General features: G+C 43.0%; 1 protein-coding gene across 1 annotated transcript in view; it reads left to right on the top strand.

Moving 5' to 3' along the window:
• Nucleotides 1–21,879, top strand: part of cwc27 (CWC27 spliceosome associated cyclophilin) — a 296,815-nt gene that overhangs the window by 12,578 nt on the left and 262,358 nt on the right. Inside the window, exons 2-4 of the mRNA XM_072496934.1 lie at nt 2,086–2,182; nt 17,200–17,312; nt 18,086–18,229. Coding sequence (XP_072353035.1) covers nt 2,086–2,182; nt 17,200–17,312; nt 18,086–18,229 — 354 coding nt within the window. The remainder of the gene's footprint in view (nt 1–2,085; nt 2,183–17,199; nt 17,313–18,085; nt 18,230–21,879) is intronic.

Genomic DNA, 21,879 nt, shown 5'->3' with positions numbered 1-21,879 from the left:
GTGAAGCTTCATGTGCATGCGTCATCCGTGGCCCAGGACAGGGCTGCCCTCTCACAGGCAGCCATGTGCCAGAGCCAACTGGACATCTCAGCCGCGCTCTGCAGTCTGGCCGAGTCTCAGCAGACCATCGTTGAGAGCACTGGCAGCGTGGCCCAGGCGATGGCTCAGTCTCAGCAGGCCATCTCAGAGCATCGGCGGCCTCGCCCAGATACTGGATGGCATCTTACAAGCACAGAGGGAGGTGGCGCAGTCTCCGACAGGGATGGCCCACTCCCTGAGCTCCATCACTGCTAACATTCAGATCCTGGTTGATTCCGCAGCGGGCCTCGAGGACTGTCAGCGCCAGGTGTCGGGAGTGCCTCGCAGCCTGTCTCCGCTCACACCCCCGTCCCATAGAGAGGCCCGGGGCCCACCGGGCACCCCGAGGGAGGAGGAGGTTCCGGGGCTCGTCCCGATGACTCCTGCAAGGGAGGTCCCGGAACACCGTGGATCCTCGGACCCACCCCTTACCATCGATGGATGCCGGCTGCTGGGAGGTGTGCCACTGGTTGGGTGCCCCACCAGTGGGCAAGGCCCAGGGCCATGCGGGCGGACAGCGCTCGGGGCCAGTGCCCATTAGCCTGGCCGCCGTTCTGGCGGCAGTGGCTCTGGCATTGCCCTGCACTGGCATGGCGGCTGGTATGTCATCCACACGTCACCGTCCCCCTGACATAGAGGCCCCTCACCCCACAACAGGGAGGACCCACCCCACCAACGTAGAGGCCCGCCCCCCCCCTCAAACATGGAGACCACCCCGTCGTCCGCAGCCCCGTCCGTGTCCGTCCCGAGAGTGTCACGAGCGCTATACGCCGGCCTCTCACCTCCTCTCCCGTAGTGTTGTACTTTGTCTTGCTCGCACAAGCTATAGATCCCCTTTAGAGGGCACAGTTCTGAATTAACTCCAGGATCTCAGATTACTGCTCAAAATCCTGTGAAAGTTCTGTCGGTAGCACTTTGCTCAGTGATGGGTGAGTGCTATTCCTTCACCGTTGACTCCAAAACCCTGGCAAACAAACTGAATTGGGGAGTATTAGCCAACTAATAATCGCCTTGAAAGAAGAACTAAATATATGGTATAGCAATTCTGATCTTGAGTCCTAGATTCCGAGGAGTAATCTAATTGAATACATGATGTGATATACTGGAATACTCGATACAGTAAAACCTCTGAGTCAAATTCCGGGGGATTACCACCAAACTCGCGTTTAGCAGAGCTTTGTAATAGCCAATGAGAACCCGTTCCTACATGAATACATCTCTATAATCCTACAAATGCAGTCTGTCAAATACAGTAGATTCATGTACTGAATGAAAACATAGTAAAGCAGAAATCTCCGTCATCTTTTTCGGCTTAGCATACTGTTTTTGAATGTGCACACTACAGTCTGCCATGTTGTCACTGCTGTCAAACATGTTTTTGGTGATTTTGTGCTGCAGCGCAAAATCCCTGAGCATTTCTACAGCCTTTGTGGCACCGGCTTTGGCTTCCTTTAACCATGTTAGCAGAGCTCCTTCAATGTTGGGATAGGAAGCAAATCTCATTCTCTTCCCTGGAGCTAATGTTTGTTTGTCGGAACTGTTCAAAGATACTCGCTTTATCTTTCAAAATTGTGTACAAACTTGATGGCAGAATCTCCCTCTCCTTTGTGATATCCACTTTCTGTTTAATGCCATGACTTTCCACTTGCTGTGTCAACTTCACCTCTCTAATCAACTACACTTTTAACTTTCCCACAGGTTATCCATATTTGAAAGTTTTGCATGTCCTTTCACAGGAAACTCAATGTCAAATTATGGCTTTCCTAGTATTCTATGATTTTGTGCTGTTGTGAGGCCTAACTTTGCTCTGGCCAGTGCAGTCAGATAACATGTTTAGACAATTTTGGCCTATCACGGGTATCTTTCCATGGGATTTGCTATTCCGTTGGCAACTTTGACCTAATCGGAATTTTGTGTCATCCGAGTTCGACAACTCATGATTTCACTGCAATGTTGATAAATTGGAGCTCAGACCATGTTCTTCATTGTGGAATTTTTACTTTTCAGGTTCTTTTGAAGACCACAGCAGGTGACATTGACATAGAGTTATGGTCCAAAGAGGCACCAAAAGCATGCAGAAACTTTATCCAACTCTGCTTGGAAGGTATTTTTCAAAACATAAATTGTTTTCCAACATAAATCAATATGTGGATGGAGTGTTTATCCCCCTATTTGGTAAAGTTTTGTTTCAGTTACATTATTGAGGATGAGTTTGATAGTGAACTCAGGATATTACAAATCAGGTGCTATATTTTGCAATCCTGATGTTTTTTCCTGGTAATATTGTCATGTGAGAGTACCTTTAAGAAATGGGTCGAAAGAGAAAATGTTGGAAAATCTCAGCAGGTCTGGCAGCATCTGCAGGGAGAGAAAAGAGCTAATTTTTCGAGTCCGATGACTCTTTGTCAAAGCTAACAGACAGAGAAAGTGGGAAATATTTATATTGAGGAGTGAGAGTGAAAGATGAGTCATAGCCACAGAAACCCAGGAAAACCGGATGCTAATGGCCACAGAAACCAAGGGGAAAGAATGCTAATGACAGTCCCCAGAGAGAACAAAAGATGTGAAAGGCCAAACAGCAGGGAGACTAACATCAGAGGATGAACTGTAGATGTGGGGGGAGGGGAAGGGGGAAGCAAAGAGGAGAAAGGGGAAGGAAAGGTGGATAAGATTGGGGGGGAATTAAGAAAGGAAGAAATGGTAAAAGACAGTTAAAATGAAATGGGATGAAAACAAATGGGTCAAGGTTGGGTAGAGCTGATCATCTGACGTTGTTGAATTCGATGTTCAGGCCGGAAGGCTGTAGCGTGCCTAACCGGAAGATGAGATGTTGTTCCTCCAGTTTGCGTTGCGCTTCACTGGAACATTGTAGCAGGCCAAGAACAGACATGTGGGCATGGGGGCAGGGTCTTTTGTTAAAATGGCAAGCAACAGGAAGTTCTCCCGCGCCACTACCCTCGCCCCCTCCCAGAACAAGGATAGAGTCCCCCTCGTTCTCAAATTTCATTCCACCAGCCTCCGAACCTCTGCCAATTTCGCCAACTCTACCGTGATGCCACCACGAAACACATCTTCCCTTCACTCCCTCTGCCAGCATTCCGCAGAGATCATTCCCTCCGAGACAATCTAGTCCACTCCTCCACCATACCCAGTACCTCTCCCATCACCCATGGCACCTTCCCATGCAATCACAGAAGGTGTAACACCTGCCCCTTTACCTCTTCCATGCTTAACATCCCAGGACTAAAACACTCATTCCAGGTTAAGCAGCGTTTCACTTGCATCTCTTCCAATTTGGTCTACTGCATTCGCTGCTCCCAATGTGGTGGTCTCTATATCAGAGAGCTCAAACGCAGACTGGGTGATCACTTTGCTGAGTATCTTTGGTCTGTGCGCATTCAGGACCCTGACCTTCCTCTTGCTTGCCATTTTAACAAAATTCAGATTCCAGCATCTGCAGTAATTTGCTTTTATTTAAGAAATTGGTGTTTTTTATAGAATAACTGTAGTGGGTGTACCTTTAAGAAATGGGTGTTTATTACTGCAATGATGTCAGAGTGGGTGGAGCTGGGCTGTCTGTCAGCTTTTAGTTTCACTTTGAGAAAAGCTTGGGTGTGTCTTTTTTTGGTTTTGTTTCAGTGTTGGAGTTGCAGTCAGCCACAGAATGTGTAATGTTGTTCTCTCTGCCATGGAAAGACTATCTCTTGATCATTTGGTGAATTCAGAGTGATAACTGTTGTCAGTAGTGAATTTAAACCCGATGTGCTTCTGTTAAAAGGTTTTTTTAATGTCTTGTGGATGTTAAAAGGAAAGTTTAAGGATTACTTAGTGTTGTATTCTTTGGGGCTGTATTTGATTGATGGTTGGTAAGATGTTCACTATGTTTTTAAAAAGGTTAACTTGAATTCATAGAATAAACATTGTTTTGCTTTAAAAAATACTTTTCGATTTCTGCTGTACCACACCTGTAGAGTGGGCCGTGTGCTCCCCATACCACAATCTGTGGGTCAGGTGAACTCCATGATACACTTTGGGGTTCTCTAAACTCTGGCCCATAACAATATCAATTCTTATGTATGTTGTTTCATCAGATGAATCCCCATAACATTTATTGAAACAGTTTCTGATAATATGAATGTAGTCTGGCTTTGCAGCTGCAAAAGGATGTGTACCTTCAAACATAATTTTTGTAGCCACCTGGCACTGTCAGAGTAGTACTGTACTGAAGAAGGCTATTTGGTCCATCAAATCTGTGCCGGTTCTTTCAAAGAACAATTCAGTTGGTCCCACTCTCCTGTTCATGTCCATTTATTTTCTCCTTCAAGTATTTTTTTTCCTTCATGATAAAGAAGGTCACCTAGTAGTAATGTCACTGACTAGTAATTCTGAGGCCCAGGGTAACATTTTGGGGACATGGGTTCAAATCTCACCACAGCAGCTGGTACAATTAATAAATCTGGAATTTAAAGCTAGTCTCAGAATTTATGGGTATGACAATTGTCATTTATTGTTGTAAAGACCCATCTGGTTCACTAACGACCTTTAGGGAAGGATATCTACCATCCTTACCTCCGCGGGGAAGGCCTCGCTGAGGCCGCACTTAGTCCCGTTTCCTGCACTAAGGAGCTCTGCTCGCCGGAACTCCTCACTGCAGGAAGGGATCGGGATGCTATTTTTAAATGTCCCAACTCATCGATAAGGGGGTCCTCAGTGGCCCTATGAACCCCACCTCACAAGCACAGGGCACCCCTGGGCCCAATCCCTGCCATGGGGAAAAATGCCAGTTTGGTATTGCCAACCTGGCAGTGCCCTTCTAAGGTGCCACCTGGGCAGTACCAGGCTGGCAGTGCCAGGATGCCAGGCTGGCCGTGCCAGGGTGCCCAGGTGACATCAGCAGTGCCAGGGTGCCGCCCAGTCCAGAGGGCAAGCACCTGGGGACCTCTGATCCCCTAGGAGACCTCCACAAGTGCCGTTCCATCTGATTTCCGTTTGTGGGGACCAGCACTGAACGACGTTCACCTGAGGTCTCTGAGGCGAAGATGTTAGATCCCTACGCCTTGGGTAGATCAGGGGAGTGCATATTAGAGTGAGACTAGCTGTCTTCCTCTAGTATGCAGATTTGCAAAATAGTTATGGGCAGGATTCAGATCACAATATCTCGTGAGATTGAGTTAATTTCACGAGGTGGACGAGCCAGGTAGATCTCGGAAGAGGGATCTCCTGGCATCTACTGGCTGCACTGTGCCACCTTTCGAGTGCAACGCGGGCAATAGATCGCACTTGTTCGCTTCAATCTTTCAGATATTTAATCACCGGAAATTTCTGCTGATTCAGTACTGGATATTGGGGAGGCAGTCCGATAATTTAACAACAGTGAGTTGAGAGAGGTGGCAGTGCAGTAAAGCTGGATGTTGTCAACATGCATTCATTTTCGGACGATGTTGTCAAGGGATAACATATAAATGAGAAATAAGAGGGTGCCAAGGATAGGATGGGGAGGTGGTGGCGTAGTGGTATTGCCACTGGTATTTCTCATCCAGCGATCCAGGGTAAGGCTCTGGGGTCCTGAGTTCGAATCCCATCATGCAGATGGTGAAATTTGAATTTAATAAAAATCTGGAATTAAAAATCTAATGATGATGTTGCTCTTTTACCTGAACTACAAGACGCGAGTATGTTTCTTGTATTGGACAAATGACCACACAACAAGTATGTTAGTTCAGTTATAATTTATTATTAGACACAGGCTTGGTGCTATGCGTAATAATCTACACGCGGCTACTAATTAAACTACACCTAACAACTAAAATGACCTTTACTTAACTTCCAAGTGACCGGCTCTGTGCAGGTTAGACAAGGCCTTTATCTGGATCCTCACGTGTGTCGGCTGGAAGTCTTCAGGTTCATCTCGGCTGCGGCTTGTTCTTCAGGTAGCGATCGCGGGTCCTTGAACTTGGCTGGTCGATATGCTGCAGTTGGTCAGAGCAGAGGCCGGTCCCAAAAGAGGCCGAATACTGGTTGCGCAGTTCTTCTTATTCCCCGATCTTTCACGCTCTTTTGGGCAATCCCAACCCGATATCCAATGGATCGATAGGGTTTTGATCACCCTAATTGATTCTGACCAATTAGGGGCGGGTACCTCGATGGCTTGGGTGAGTCCCAGCTGCTATTGTTGAAGGCACGTATGCACTCCCATGTAAGGTAAATAGGCGCCCCCGGGTCTGCTACTGTTGCTACGTTTCGATCTGTATCCCATTGTACTGGGGAAATCGGTGATTGACCTTTAGCAGGTGTGAGTTTCAGTTAGGTCTGGTTTCCGTTTGCACAATACACAGGGGCTGTGTACCATCTGTGACCCAACCTAACCATAATTCCATTTTCCTTTGCAGGTGGTCATTTGAGATGGCCACAATGACCATTGTAGATTGTTGTAAAAACCCATCTGGTTCACTAATGTCTTTCAGGGAAGGAAATCCACCGGCTTTACCCGGTCTGACCTACATGTCACTCCAGACCCACACAGCAATGTGGTTGACTCTTAACTGCCCCCCACTGAAATGGCCTAGCAAGCCACCCAGTTCAAGGGCAATTAGGAATGGGCAACAAGTGCTGGCCCAGCCAGCGATGCCCACATCCCAAGAATGAATAAAAAAAACCTTGGGGGCACCAGAGGTAATGGTGCAGGAGCAGGAGGGAAGGCATTGCAAGTGAAACTATTAGAATAGAATTAAATGAGTCCAGTCACACCCAGCTGGCCAACAGTGGAGAGGCATTGAAAGAGGTGAAACAGGTCAACACCTGCAAAAAGCTCAAGCAGGATGAGGAGGAATAGTTTATCTTTGTCACAGTCACATGAGATATAATTTGTGACTTTGATAGCTAGAGATCAACAATAAAAAAATGACCTTTCCAGCATCATCCAAATGCTGACAAGGAATACAAAAAGCGATGAACAGGGTAGTTAAACTGAACAATCTGGTTCAACCCTAGACAGTGGCTGGGAAGGGATAGAGTTGGTGGCAAGAGAGTGCAATTTATGGTAGAGAATGAAAATAATGGCTTTTATCTATGACATCTATGATGTTATCTTCCCATTGTTGAACTGGAGAGAATTACAACTTATCCATGGACTGTATGGACAATGATGGAGGAACCTCCGCTTTCAGAATAAATCAACTCACATTTTGGCACTAGAAGAGACTGTTTTTGACTTTCATCCACTCAAATCTCATCTTGTATGTTATTGTGGTGAAATAAAGACAAAAAAAATGCCTCAGGTCCATTCTATAAAGAGAAAAAATATTTTAATGTTTTGGGAGTAGACCTGTTATTGAAGCCGTCATTTTTCTGATTTATTTTATTCTTTCATGGGATGTGAAGTCTCTGGCTAGACCAGCATTTATTGATCAATAACACAGGCAGCTTTATGTTCCTTGTTCAAGATGCAGGTTGTGCCAGACTTTGTGATGGAAATTCCTCCTGTAAATGGAGCGGGTGATCTGTACTATACTTTGCAGGGAAATGCAAAATTTGGTGAACAGAACATGGAAAGAGTAGGTCATTTAATCTCTTAGCCTCACCAGTTAGTGAGATTATGGTTGATATGCAACCTGTCTCCATTGCAACCTGTCTCCATATACCCACCTTTTGCTCCATATCCTTTTACCCCTTTGGATAACAAACATCTATCAATTTCAGATTTAAATCTAACAAAGGATCTAACATCAAAAGCCATTTCCAGAAGAGAGTTCAAAACTTCTAACACGCAGATATTTAGAAATGTTTCCTAAAATTATTTCTGGAAAGCCTGGCTCTAATTTTTAGACTGTACATCCTAGTCCTTCACTCCTCAATAACCAGAACTAGTTTCCCTCTATTAGTTCCCATTTCTACCTTGAAAACATGGATCAAACCTTCTAAATTCCAGTGAAGACAATCACTTCATGTAATTCTCCTTGTAAGTTAGTCCTTGGTATTTATGTGGCTTCCTGGAAAAACTATGCTACACTCCCTCTAGGTTATCCTCTTCAAGATGTGATAACCAGAACTGCTCACAGTACTGCTCACAGCACTGCTGTCTCACAGCTCCAGGGATCTGGGTTCAATTCCAGCCTTGGGTGACTGTGGAGTTTGCACCTTCTCCCCGTGTCTACGTCGGTTTCCTCCCACTGCCCAAAAGATGTGCAGGTTAAGTGGATTGGCTATGCTAAATTGCCCCTTAGTGTCCAAAAGGTTAGGTGGGGTTACTGGGATATGGGGATAGGGTGGAGTATGGTCCTAGGTAGCTTGCTCTTTTAGTGGGTCAGTGCAGACCCGATGGACAGAATGGCCTACTTCTGCACTGTAGTGATTTTGGATTCTATTCCAGATGTTATCTAACCCAGGCTTTGTATAGCTGAAGCATGTCTTCGCATGAGTTCTGTTCTAGTCCTCTAGACATAAAAGCCAACATTTGTTAGGATCCCCAACCAGATCCCAATTTTTGTTAGGATATCGGATGAGAAACCCCAAACAATTTGCAATTTGTAAAACTGTGAGGAAAGGATACTTCATTCAGAGTGATGACTATGACCAATAGGTATCTTTTATGTTAAAACTAACTTAAAGTTAAACACAGAATTAACGGCATTAATATCAAAGCTTTACAATTAACAGTTAAACAGTTATTAAATAAAAGAAATACTTTAATTCACTCTCTACACCTGCCACATTACAACAAAACAACCCAATACAATTCAAAATCCCCCACTCATAAATATTTAGCAATCAGGATTACTTGCTGTTCTCTGAAGATCTTAAGAGATGGGCCCTTTCAGGAACAACCTGAAAATCGTTCTGTCTCATCAGGCACAAACCCTATAGCCAAACTGCCTAAACCACAGACAGATCTGGCTCCTCCCATTGATTACATCATCTGTATCCACTAAGGTGCCTCATGACCTGCTTATCGAGGACAAAACACCATCCCTCATTAATTGTCTTCACTCACAGGAACCTTCTTTCTATAAACAATATTCCATTAGGCATTAATATGTAAATAGGTAAATGGTTAGAATCAATGATTAACTCACTTTTACAACATCTTAATTACAGCTTTAATAGATATATTGCCTGTATGTATTTTAAACCAGGGTTTTTAACAAAATTACGACAACAACGTTACTACATCTTTGTAATCTTATGCTTCTATCCAGACTACCACCTATTTTTGCGTCTTTGGCAAATTTGGAAATGTGCTTTTGTATCCATCATCTAAGTCATTAATAAATATGGTGAGTAGCTGAGGTCTCAGTGCAGAGTGGGGCATTGCTTGTCTCATACTGCCAATTAGAGTACCTGCCTATTATGCCCATTCTCTCTTTCATGTTGTTTAGCTAATTTCAGAACCCGGTCAAAATTTGTCTTTAATTCTATGAATTTCAATTTAAACTAATAGTTTCTCATGAGGAAGTTTATTAAATGCTTTCTTAAAGTCCTCATAAGTAACATTAGACATTTTTGTGTCCACTACTTTATTTAGCTCCTTAGAAATTAGTCACAAATGACCATTACAAATCTATGTTGACTCTCTCTGATCAGCTGAAAAGTTCCAAGTTGTTCAGTCACCCTATCCTTAGGTGTTCGGCTAACTGGTCTATCGTTTCCCAGTTTCCCTCAGTCATCTTTCTTTAACAGTAGCATGACATGCGCGATTTCCACTCTAAAGGAGCGGTTCCCAAATTGCGAGAACTTTAGAAGGTTATAGTTAGGGAATCAGCAATGTTCTAACCTACTTCCTCTAAATTCCTGGATGTAAACCACCTGGTCCTGGGACTAGTGATGGCTAAGGGGCTGCTATCTGCAATAAAAGGGAAGTGTGCGGGGTTGCAGCAATGTGAACTACAACGATAGCATGTATTTTATATATCACCTTTAATGCATAAAATGTTTAATGCCTATTTATACACAGAAAGGACCTGTGACACTGGGATAAGGAGATTGAAGGTCAGGTTGAGAAGATAGGTTTTGAGAACGATTAAATAGGAGGACAGAGAAATAATAAGGCATTGCAGTTTAGGGAGGGAATTACAAAGAGTGGAGCCAAGGTAACTCGCTAATAGTAGAACACAGGATGCCAAAGTCAGAAGTTATTTGGAGACAGAAGGGGAGGAAAGGCCGGAGGTGCTTGTAGAGGCTGGTTGGAAATAGGGCCTGAGGCATTTGAAGCCAAATATAAATAAATTTTAAAAATGTTGGAAAATACTCAGCATGTCTGGCAGCATTTGTGAGTGAGTTGATGTTTCAGGTCTGTGAACTTCCAACAGAACTGGTATAAGTAAAAAATGGAAGAGGTTTTGAGCATTAAAGTTGGAGACTGGGAATAAAAATAAACGGGAAGGTCTGCGATAGGGTAGAGGACAGGAAAGATTAAATAACAAAAGGTGCCATGGTGTAAGGCCAAAGCGAATGGTAATGAGCCAAGTAAAGATGCAAAAGATGTGTCTAGAGAAGGTGTGAATGGTTGAATAGCTGCCATGCCAACCGGAAGTAAAGGAAGGACGAAAGAGAAGTGATAATAAACTGAAGCAGCAAAGAAACACAAACAATTGGGAGCAGAGTTTATAATCTAAAATTGTTGAACTCAGTGTTATGTACATTTTAAAGGTGAGTTGTAGTTCCTTGAGCGTGTGTTAAACTTCATTGGAATGCTAGCAGACCAAAGATAGAAAGGTCAGAATGGGAGCAAGGTGAAGAATTGAATGACAGGCAATTGGAAGTTTGGGGTTATTCTGGAACAGAGGTGTTCAGCAAAGTGATCACCCAGTTTGCATTTAGTCTTCCAAATGTAGAGGAGACCACATTGTAATCAGTAAATGCAGTTAACAAAACTGAAAGAAATACAAATAAATCAGTGTTTCACATGGGAGTGTTTGAGCCTTGGATAATGAAAATAACAAAAACATGTACTGCATCTCCTGTACTTCTATGGAACGGTACCTTAGGACAGGTGGGGTTTTTGGGAGTGACTGAGGAGTCAGAATGCCGAAAAATGGGACAGGGAAAATCTATTTGGTGGTTACATAATGTTGGAAGTGGAACCACCCCACCAGCTTCTGTATTCAACGAGTCATCCTCTGCTTGATGTCGCCATCAGTTGCAACTTTCCACCTCCCCAACCCCACTTTCATTATTCTGTATTGACTGTTGACTTTGTGATACACTGGTCCAGTTGTCAGTCAACTCCCAACACCCGCTCCCTTTCCTATGGCATGTTTCCATGGAAGTATAGTAGATGCAAAACCTGCCCTTTCCCATCCTCCCTTCTCTTGGACCAAGGCTCCACATTCAACTTACAAGTGAAACAACATTTACTTCTTTCAGTTTAGTATACTATATTTGTTATTTATGATGTGGTCTGTTCTACATTAGTGAGATCAAAGCAGATTGGGTGACTGTGGAACACCTCCATTCAGTCTGTAAGTATGATCCTGAACTTCCAATCACCTGAACTTCCAATCACCTGTCATTTTAATTCTCCACCTTGTTATCACTCTGACATTTCTGTCCTTGGCCTGCTACAGTGCTCCTATGAAGCTCAATACAAACTCAAGTAACAGTGCCTCATCTTTTACTGGGGACTTTTGTAGTCTTCTGGACTCAACAAAGAGATCAACAATTTTCAATCTTTATCTTAAATCCATTTTATTACAATTGTTTGCTGTTTTCTCATTTCTCTTTTCCCATTTTTCTCATTTCCTTTGCCGTCAAACAACAGCTATCAAGCTATTCACAGCTCTCCCAAGAGGTCCACCTCGCAAAGAGGTACATCTTCAGATAAACAACTTGGGTGGGATTTTCCGACCACCCGCCGGGTCGAAGAATCCCCAGGGGGACAGCGCAAACCACCGATCTGCGAGCGGGCCTGTTCAATGGGGGCACTTCTTCCTTCCGTGGTGGCCCTTGTGGGGCTTCGCCATGGCCGGCGCGGAGAAGAGAACCCACTGCGCATGCGCCAAAATACACCGGCCGGTTTGCGCATGCGCGGAACCGCGCCAGCGGTTCCGCACATGCGCGAGATCACGACGGCCTTCGCGAACTCGTGCCGTCCCTTCGGCGCCGGCTGGCACGGCACCAACCCCTCCACATGACTCCATCATGACAGGTGCTGGATGGAGTCATGCCCACATGAATTCCTCACCTTGGGGGCCCGTTGACGCCGGAGTCGTTGGCACCGATTTTCCCGCTGGCATGGGGACTTAGTCCCCGGAAAGGAGAATCCTGGCCCTTATGTTTCCTTATAATTCGTTGTGGTTGCGGCCATTTTGGTGTTCAACCTAGACTGCAGAGATTGACACAGGAAATTTTGAAAGAGCTGGGCCTAGAGTTGAGATATGAGGAAAGGGAGGTTAGCTCAAGAGGATGGATGGGTCAGAGGTTTGTTATTTTGAAGTGTTGACCAAGATTTTGAAGGTGAGAGGATGTAACAAAGGAAAGAGAATTGTTGACAATATTAGCTGTCCTAAGACCAGTAGAGGTAGTTCAATAATTTGTTGTTGAGTGAACAGGGAATCATAGGACCAGTAAATTTATTTTGCAGAAGACTTGAGTTTGGAAAAAGTGGGAATGGTTGCAGATGGGATAAGAAATATAGTTTTGAACTGGACTTGCTAGGAAACCTAAATAGTGGTTAGGGGAGGGAAAGTAATGGAGACATCTATACAGATATTTTCAGTCTTAGAGCTGATGACTCCATGAACTACTTGCATGTTGTTTTGGAAGAGAAAGTGGATGCGACGGGAGAACAGCATTTGTATTGCTGAAAGAAGAAACATGTTGTTGAACATTTTTGTCTTGCATTCATCAAAACAGAGGCAAGGGATTTTCACAGTAACTTCATTGCAGTGTTAATGTAAGCCTACTTGTGACACTAATAAAGATTATTATTATTAGAATGTCAATTTTCAAAGGGAGCAAATATTTATCCTGCTTGAGAACAGATGTTGGTTGGTTGGCAAGTTGACTGATTGGTCAAAGTGTTGCCACAAAGAATACAGCATGTCTCCCAAGTTTTTGTTTAATTCAAAAAATAATAATGCCTACTAGACATATTACTTTTAACTGTAGAGGACAGATCCTCGCATATGACTATGTATAACTTCTCGCAAGTGTAAGTGAGCCAGGTTGCAAACCCAACTGAAAATCTTAAATTGGCTTTTAATGTAATTCATAACACACTCATGATTGGTTAATAAGTGCTGTCTAATCGTGGAATCAGAGAGTTAGAAAGACTCACGACACTAAGAGAAAACATTTCTCCTCATCTTTGTGTTAAAAGGACACCCCCTTATTTTAACATAATGCCTCTAATTCTCCCATAAGGAATGTCTAGGATCTTGCTGAGCTTCCTGAGTGTTGTTGGAACCGTACTCATCCAGCCAAGTAGATTTGACTTTATAATAAATTAGACCGTTTGCCTATCCATACGATGTTACTCTTTGTTACTGGTGCAACATGTTCTTAAAAGAAGGGGTGCTTCTGATCACTTCAATCCTGAAACTGATAAATATTTCTAATCTGCAAATTTCACTGACCATACAACCATTAAGCTTTAACCTGGATCTCTATTTACTTAACAATTAAAATTCATGGCCTTAATGGAACATGGCTCCTCCTTACCAGCATTATACACTGTGGAACACTTTTGATGACTTGCTGGAGCCACCTTGGTCAGAACCTTCCTCAAATCATGCGATTTCCGCTTTAGGATGACAGGTGCTGGATGGAGTCATGCCCACTGACCCCAAAAGCAGAGTTTAGGTGGTCATAGGGGTGGGAGAGTGCTGAGATGGTTGGTTGGAAGGCCTGGCTCAGTTCTTTGGGACTTTATCCAGTTGTGTCATAAGCTGTTGGGCTTCCCAACACTCACCCTTCATACTCCTCAACCCACTACCCGTGATACCTCATGTCCCCATGCCAACTCATGGCCCTCCTCCATGACCTTTCATACATTCATGCCAACTCATGCCGCCCTTGACTCCCTCATGCTTTCCATGCCACCTACACAACAACGCACGCAGTATTCACCATGGCAGGTCTCAGGCGCAAAGTTGAGCTTCTTCTTTCTTCACATGTTTCTTCTTTCAGCAAAACAACTTGCTGTCAATCTAATACAGCTCTCATTCAAGCACACTTGACAGTGAAAAAAAACTCCCATTCATGAAATCCATTCAGTGTTTTAAAGTCTCTTCAAATGATTAATCTGTTGTAAAAACTAACTTCTATTCAAACCACGCAACAAAGATAGTGAATATTTTAATCTCTTTAGACTGTCATTCTAACTGCGAACCCAGAACCCCTGCTGAGATAATTGGAGCTTTTGAAATTCAGCTAAGTATCAACAAAGATCTCTACTGAAATTGTGTCTGTTTTTTCTAACCTAATCAAAGAAATCCGGCAGACTTTTTTAACTCTGTGACAGCCAAAGCCTATTTTTTCATGTTTAAAGAGCAGGCAATTCAAAAACGTTAAGATCATAACAGTTATATAGATCTTATCTGCTCTTCAAGAGTGTTTACGTCACTGCATCGACTCGTGACTCCAACAGTGCAAGTTGAGGCTCTTGTAAGAGCCAAAATGTAGTCTGCTTGAACTCACCACTGAGTTCAAAAAGCCCTGTGAGTTTGGGTTTCTCTCCTATGTGAATCATGCTGTGCGCCCTTCCCCATGGCGGCAAAAATTGGATCTGTCAGAAATGGGAGTGAGACTTCCACATCCAGGTCCCACCTGTTATTTTTAAATGTCCTCAATGCCTTCCCATCTCTACAGAAATCTAACCCTATTGTCAGCTTTGGCTCAATAGTAGCACCTGTGCTTCTGAGACAGAAGCTAGAGACTTGAACATAAGATACAGTCTGACCCTCCAATGAAGTACTGAGGGGTGCCATTTTTCAGGTGAAACGCTAAACGGAGGTCCTATTGGATGGATATAAATGATGCCCTGGCACGACTTTGAAGAACAGTGAAATTCCGTTGACTTGGATATTTAACCCTCACCAATCTGACCATTATTACATTGTTGTTTGTGCTACCTTGCTGTGCACAAGTTGGCTGCCCAATGTAGCCAGTTAAAATGGCTAACACCCGATTTAGAATGGCTAACCCCGATTTAAAATGGCGAACGGCAAAGGCTGATGGAAAAATCAGCCAACAGGACTAAAACGAGCAGCTACAGGTAGACTGTGTATTCACCTCTGGGAAGGCCAGACAAGATCGATACCAATAACCATCAGTACAACAAAACACCAGCCATCTGCATACTAATGAGCAATCCCCGGGAACAATGTGCAACATTTTAGACACACAAAGCCAATCCAGACTCGGCGGCGCCAGCAAAAGCCTACACAAAGGGAGGTGAACGACCACCTCAAGACCGCCCAGCGATCAAGGAATCGCTCCAGCATTGGAGAATATCGAACCAAGTGATTGGGACAAAGTCCAATCACTTGGAACCAGGGTCCGCCCCGAAAGGCGGGAAGCCCCTGGGGATATAAGAATAGAATCCAAGTTCAAATCGGCCCTTCTGCTACCCCTTCTGCCACCCTTCCGCACCCTGCTGCTGCTTCTTCTGACCGGGTCACTCAGCAACGCAGACCAACCCTTGACAGTGACCGGTCCAGCCATTGCGAAACATCCAGTAAGTCTTACTTCAACGCTCGCTACGAGATAGGCGCTCCTAGCTACCAATCTGTACCAACTTCGAATCCCGCAGGCTCAGAACCCGAACGAAAGGCCATTCGTTTCCCTGACCTGGTGGGCCATTTCCAAGTTAAGTATTGGCCTGTTAGTTGTAGGAAGTAGCTTAGACGTAGAATTTATGAAAATGAAAAATGAAATGAAAATCGCATATTGTCACGAGTAGGCTTCAATGAAGTTACTGTGAAAAGCCCCTAGTCGCCACATTCCGGCGCCTGTTCGGGGAGGCTGGTACGGGAATTGAACCGTGCTGCTGGCCTGCCTTGGTCTGCTTTAAAAGCCAGCGATTTAGCCCAGTGAGCTAAACCAGCCCCTGCATTTATGCATGAGTATTGATTACTGTATATAATAAATGTGCTTTGATTTAATTCTTACTAAGCGGTGTATTGGATTATTGATCATTACTCGGACTTGAACCACGTGGTGGTATCAGAAAGATACCTGGCGACTCGAGCAAAGGTGATAAAACAGAGCAATTAAACTAAGGCATAAGTTAGCAACACCATATGACAGCAGTGACTATACATAAAAATCCTTATTTGGCTACAGAGCACTTTGGCACGCATGAAAGGCATTATTTAAATGCAAGTATTTTTATAAAACATGGTTATCCTGACTTAATATGAAAAATGTCACAGTATATATCTGCTGCTCTGCATCTAAAAATATTACATAGTTCAGGAACCACACTTAGTTACTGATGCCAAGAAATCTTTAAAAAGCTGGAATGGGCTAGTTGGGACGACTGACCTGTTTCAGTGCAGTACATCCTATATCAACTCGAGTATTTCCTGTATATTTCTTTGGCCCTGGGGAGGAACTAGGAATTTACATCCAGCTGCCAATCTATAAAGAAATAATTACCTTCTAATTAACCTTGGGACATGCTTCTTCACAGCAATTATACCTTGAAGAAATATAACTCTACCTTAGCAATAGAATTATATATGACATGGTTTAATCCTCTCATCAATGTAAAGAAATATATCTTCTAATTAGTTGTGAGCAACACCAGATACCCCAATACACGGAGACAGGTCATTTTTCCTCCTGACATTTCTTTCTTCGTTTGATAGCTGATTTATCTCTGGCAGAAGTACATCAGTATGCAGATATTGATTGTCCTAAAGAAAGTAATGTTGGCTTTGAGTCAGCAATGAGTAACTTGCTTTTGCAAATTCTGGGGCTGAATAGGAGACATTAGTTTGCATTTTATGTTTTCTGTTAATTTTAACCTCGCTGAATTTGGGTATTCCATATACAGCTGCTACAGTGATCATTTGGATATATGAGTTTAAAAAAATAGATGATTGAAACTTACTGAAAACAGCTAATTTCTAAATAAACCCTTCTAATTGTAAAACCTTGTATATTTTTCTTTCCAATCAGGATATTATGATAACACAATATTTCACAGGGTTGTACCTGGCTTTATTGTTCAAGGCGGGGATCCAACAAGAAGTGGAACAGGTGGCGAATCAATATATGGGAAGCCATTTAAGGTCTGAATTCCTCCCCACCCCCAATTTTTTCTCTTCCTTTTAAGCTATTGATTAATATTGGGATAAATACCTTATTGCTGGTAACCTATTTGCTATTGTTTTCAGATGACAATTGTGAGAAACCAAAAGGTATGGATAAAGTAGACGTGGATGCTGCCTCTTGTGGGGCATTCTAGAACAAGAGGTTATAGTCTTGGGTTAAGAGGTAGCAAATTTAAAACAGTTGAGGAGAAACTGCTTCTCCCAAAAGGTTGTGAATCTGTAGAATTTGCTACCTCAGAGTGTGATGGTTGCTGGGACAGTGAGTAAATTTAAGGAGGAGTTAGGCAGATTTTTAATTGGTGAAGGGTTATGGAGAAGGGGCAGGACGGTGGAGTTAAGGCCAGGATGAGATTAATGGTGGAGCAGACTCGGTGGGCCATATGGCCTTTCTGCTCCTATATATTATGAAGTAACTCAGCACAGATTTGTGATCGAATCTGAGACCTGCCCATGTGACACATGTACACTGGATTGTATATTGATTTGCTAAGCCTTTGAGGAAGTGGAATGTCTGAATTTTTTGCATTTGTTTATTTTATATTTAGAGGATTTCTGCGGATGTTTTGTGCTGTGCAGCTTCGAGCTCTGATTTGAATAAACGTTAAGAATTTAATATTTTCATACAAGTTGGATTTTTTTACTTGTAGACTATACTTTGTATTTCTGGAAGTTCTTTGAAATCTTTATTTTTCATTAAATCTATTTTTTTTCTTTATTATTTAAACTTGCAGGATGAATTTCATTCTCGTTTACGTTTTAATAGGAGAGGATTGGTTGCCATGGCAAATGCTGGACCTCATGATAATGGCAGTCAGTTTTTCTTCACATTGGGTCCTGCGGATGAACTCAATAACAAACATACCATCTTTGGAAAGGTTAGTTTATGAGGATAAAGAAATGTTGCTATTGGATTTTAGTTTTATCTACTGATATGTCCAAGGTTGAAACTGAAATTAACAAATACACTCTTGAAACTAGCACACGCACTGAATGCACTTTCTGTATACATTAATTACTCTTACTTCCTGTGTTGCAATTTTTATGTGAAACTTATAACATAGGCTTTCTGTGTTAACATTTTAATGGAATCCCTAAATTAATAAGTTCAATATTGTCTCTTGTGCTCAAATTCCATTCCTCCAACCACTTTCTCCTGTTGCACCCCCCTTCCCCATCTCCCACCTTTATTGTTGTACTGGCCTCAGAATCAAAAACTCTTTTCAAGTGGTTTATTCTCTTATGATCTAATCTTTCCTTAAATTACTCAAGTGTTTATGATGCTCTTATTTTCAAAGTAAACTACTTAAAGTTGGTTAAGGCTGAGAATGGAGTTTTTCTCACTACTAGAGCTGGTAAAAATATTTTCTAGACCACATTGGGCTTCAAGTCCAGTTCCTGGCAACTAGCCTAACTCTATTTAAAAAAAAAAAAGAAAGTAAATCTTTTTAGCCTTATTAGGCCACATATCCTGCTCCCAGTAACTAGCATTGCCTTTTAAGTTCCATTACCCCTTTTTTCCTGTTTGCCAACTGTTAATTGCTATTATCCAACCCACGCTTCAAATGTCTGTATTGGGCCTTTAACGTGGTACTTGCTTTTTAAATACCAGGGTGGTATTCCTTGTGTTTAACATGTTTGGACTTAAAAAGCGGATCACTAAATGAGATCCTGACAACATTTCAAAAGCTGGTTCTTCGTTACAGCTGGGAACCACCTTTTGCACTACATGGAGGAATTCCTTTAAAAGCTTCTACATATCTCGATAAATTTCTGTTGTTTAAGTGCAGAAACTTTAGACACTTCCCCAAATCTGAGACTAGGGGTGTACGGTTTCTCCAGCTTCCTGGTGCAGCAAACACTTGCTGATTTTTTTTTCATCCAAGTCGAAAGACGTGCAGGTTAGGTGGATTGGCCATGATAAATTGCCCTTGGTGACCAAGAAAGGTTAGGAGGGGTTATTGGTTACGGGGATGGGGTGGAAGTGAGGGCTTAAGTGGGTCGGTGCAGACTCGATGGGCCGAATGGCCGCCTTTTGCACTGTATGTTCTATATCTATGTCTATGTCCTTTGCTTCCTGCATTGAGCATCTACTACTCACTTTGTACCCTTCTTCCCTCTCTGACTGTGAAGCACATTCACCATGAAAAAGAACAGCTTGCTTCCCAGCTGCAGCCCAAAGGGCATCAAAATCTGCTGACTTGTAACATTCCACTGCTGCCACTATAAAATGTTAGCTTATTGTCCATATGGCCACTTGCAAGAAGAAGAGAAAAAATGGTAGAATGGAGAGCAAAAAAAGAATTTGCCAAAAGGTTTCAGGAAAACATGAATAAATTATGACCATCACAACAGCAATGCCTGGACAATATCTAGGCTTGGACTGACAAGTAGCAAGTAACATTTGTGCCACATGAGGGGCAGGCAATGACCATCTCCAGCAAGAGAGAATGTGACCATCGTTCCACGACATTCCAAGGCATTACCATCACTGAATCCTGGGGATTACCATTGACCATAAAATGAACTGGACTAGCTATATAAATACTGTGACTATAATGCGAGGTGAGAGGCTGGAAATTCTGCATCAAGTAGCTCACCTTCTGATTCCTCAAACCCTGTCCACAGACAACAAGGCACAATTCAGGAGTGTGATGGAATGCTCTCAATGTGCCTGGATGAGTGAAGCTCCAAAAACATCTAAGAGGCTAGAAACCACCCAGGACAAAGCAGCCTGCTTGATAGGCACCTCATCCATAAACATTTGCAACCTCCACCATGATGCAAGTAGCAGCAGGTTATACCATCTACAAGATGCATTGTAGGAACTCACCAAGGCTTCTTTGACAGAATCTTCCAAACCAACGACCACTCCAGAACTTGTTGCGTTCCTAGTAAGCTGTTCCAGTACAGCTAAAACATTAACATCTTCCCAGCAAATGGAATATTGCAAAGGCATGCCCTGTACACCGAAATCAGGACAAATCCAACCCAGCCAATTACTGCCACATCAGTCTAGACTCGACTATCAGTAAAGTGATAGAAGAAGTCAATAACAATGCTATCAAGCAGCCCTTTCTTAGCAATAGCCTGCCCACTGAAGCTCAGTTTGCATTCCATCAGTATCACTCAGCTCCTGGCATCATTACAGCCTTGGTTCAGACATGCGCTAAAGAACTGAATTCCAGAGGTGTCCTTGACATCAAGGCAGCATTGGACCAAGTAAGTAAGTAAGCATTAAATAGCCATAGAAAAACTGGGATCAATGGAAATTGGGGAACTCTATGGCTGGCTGGAATCTTTCCTAGCACAAAGGAAGGTGATTACGGTTGTTGTAGATCAATTATCTCAGCTCCAGGACATCACCATATGAGTTCCCCAAGGTAGTGTCGTAGGCCCAATCAACTTCAACTGTGACATCAATGATCTTCCTTCCATCAGAAATGGGGATGTGTGCAATAGCACCATTAGCAATTCCACAGGTACTGAAGCAGTCCATGTCCAAATGCAGCAATATTCAGGCTCGGGCTGGCAAGTAGCAAATAACATTTGCGCCACATATATGACAAACAATGACCATGTCCAACAAGAGAGAATCTACCCATCCTTGACCTTCAGTGTCATTACCATTGCTGAATTCCCCCATAATCAACATCCTGGTAGTTACCATTGGCCAGAAACTGAACTGGACTTACCATATAAATATTGTAATGGACCCCCCTTCCACAAATACTCGCTCCATCCATCACCGACACACAGTAGCAGCAGCACGTACCGTCTACAAGATACACTGCAGGAACTCTCGAAGGCTCCTTAGACAGCACCTTCCAAATCCACGACCACTCCGATCTAAAAGGATAAGGGCAGCAGACACAAGGGAGCACCACCACCTGGAAGTTCCCCTCCAAATGAATCACCCTCCAGACTTGGAAATATATTACTGTTCCTTCATTGTCGCTAGGTCAAAATCCTGGAACTTCTTAACAGCACTGTGAATGTACCTACAATTTGGCCCATTCCTCGTTTCAATAAGTGACTTTCTGCTACCCTTGTCCCACCAGTACATTTCGCCCTATGTTCTACAGGGAGAAAATCCATACTGCTAAGTGTCTGGAAACCATTTTAAAGTTGTTTGACTGGTTATATTTTTATTTTCATAATAAGCCACTTAAAACGAGTTCCTGGTTATCACTGAGAATGTAGCTTTTCTCAACTCTACCTGCTTTTCTCAAAACTGCCCAATGGTAAACCTCTTTTACTCAAAGCATACAGTAAGTTCCGACTTAAAGTTATAGTTCCTGAAGTGAATCATTTGTTCCCATAGGAATTGATGTTAAAACTGGAGTTAGATTCCTTTGGACATTTCTCGCCTGAAATGTGCAGGTTGGAATACTATATTGTTCATGTGCATTCCTAGCTGAAATAACTTGCAAAATAAAATTGATCTCTAAGATGAAAGAAATACTGTTCAGTTAGATACTTTGGGCCCTTTCTCAACAGCGAGAAAACATTATAAGTTGAAACTCTG

This window comes from Scyliorhinus torazame, chromosome 3 (genome assembly GCF_047496885.1).
Source record: "Scyliorhinus torazame isolate Kashiwa2021f chromosome 3, sScyTor2.1, whole genome shotgun sequence".
Lineage (NCBI taxonomy): Eukaryota > Metazoa > Chordata > Chondrichthyes > Carcharhiniformes > Scyliorhinidae > Scyliorhinus > Scyliorhinus torazame.
The sequence above is the reverse complement of the archived record's forward strand: the minus strand, read 5'-3'. Positions and strand labels throughout refer to the sequence as shown.